Source organism: Cynara cardunculus, assembly GCF_001531365.2.
Source record: "Cynara cardunculus var. scolymus isolate 2C chromosome LG 16, CcrdV1, whole genome shotgun sequence".
Lineage (NCBI taxonomy): Eukaryota > Viridiplantae > Streptophyta > Magnoliopsida > Asterales > Asteraceae > Cynara > Cynara cardunculus.
In genome coordinates this window covers 6,801,322-6,802,520 of record NC_037543.1, presented here as the reverse complement: position 1 = coordinate 6,802,520, position 1,199 = coordinate 6,801,322, and the positions used below count along the sequence as shown (strand labels likewise).

At 48.7% G+C, this 1,199-nt stretch overlaps 2 protein-coding genes across 2 annotated transcripts in view; both read right to left on the bottom strand.

Annotated features, from left to right (window-relative positions):
• LOC112529296 (phytochrome-interacting ankyrin-repeat protein 1-like) overlaps positions 1-1,199 on the bottom strand; it is an 8,764-nt gene that overhangs the window by 2,354 nt on the left and 5,211 nt on the right. The window lies entirely within an intron of this gene.
• Positions 380-1,193, bottom strand: LOC112529295 (uncharacterized mitochondrial protein AtMg00860-like). The gene is made up of 2 exons (XM_025140511.1): positions 677-1,193; positions 380-578 (listed from the first exon to the last, which is right to left on the bottom strand). The coding sequence occupies exons 1-2, from the start codon at positions 1,128-1,130 to the stop codon at positions 484-486; spliced, it is 549 nt and encodes a 182-aa protein (XP_024996279.1). The 5' UTR covers positions 1,131-1,193; the 3' UTR covers positions 380-483.

Genomic DNA, 1,199 nt, shown 5'->3' with positions numbered 1-1,199 from the left:
GTGCCAAGTTTGAGTACTTGTTTCGCTGGCAGACATTACATTCTGAAATCATTTTAATAATGTCCCGCCGCATACCAACCCAATACACTTCCGTCGCCATCCGTTGGTACGTCTTTTGGKTACCTTCATGCCCCCCCGTCGCCCCGCAATGCATCTCCTGGAACAACCGTGGTATCCATCCCGAAGTGAGAGAAATAACCAATCTCCCCTTGTATCGCACCTGTCCATCCTCCACAGTATATCCTTCCAGCCCGTCCTCCCCGTTCGTAATGCGTGAGCGGAGGACGGAGGTGAACTATTTCCGGATCAGAACGGTTAGCATCCAGTAAATCTTCATTAGTACTAACCCGTGACATGGTCAAGCTACGCATCTCGATTCCCGTTCCCCGACGCGACAGTGCATCGGCAGCCCCGTTCTCGCTACCCGGTCGATATATAATCTCRAAATCGTATCCCGACAGCTTAGAGATCCACCTTTGATGTTCACCCGCGACTACCCKCTGCTCYAACAWATATTTCAGGCTCTTTTGGTCGGTGATAACCATAAAACGGCGGCCCAGTAAATACGGTCTCCATTTCTGCACGGCCATCACAATCGCCATTAGTTCCCTTTCGTAGACAGATTTAAGTTGCGCCCTCAGCCCTAAGACTTGGCTGAAATACGCGACTGGCTTACCGTCTTGCATCAACACTGCCCCTACTCCCTGCCCGGAAGCGTCCGTCTCTATCGTAAAAGTCTTCGAGAAATCGGGTAGAGCCAAAACGGGCACCTTAGTCATGATATTYTGCAAGTTTCGAAAAGCCTGGGTGGCTTTTTCGGTCCATTGGAAATTGTCCTTCTTCARCAGATCCGTTAAGTCCCGCGCAATTTTACTGTATCCCTTCACGAATTTYCGATAATACCCTGTTAGCCCCAGAAATCCRCGTAATTCTCGTATATTCTTCGGAATGGGCCACTCGGTCATGGCCGTGATCTTRGACGGGTCCGCCATCACCCCGTTGCTGGTAACAATATGGCCCAAATAGTCAACCTGGGTCTGCCCGAATACACATTTCTTGCGGTTACAATAAAGTTTCGCCTTCCGCAGGCAATCAAATACCGTAAGTAAATGTTTCCTGTGTTCGTTCATGTTTTTACTGTAGACTAGAATATCATCAAAGAAAACTAATACGAACCGTCTCAAATAAGGTCGGAAAAC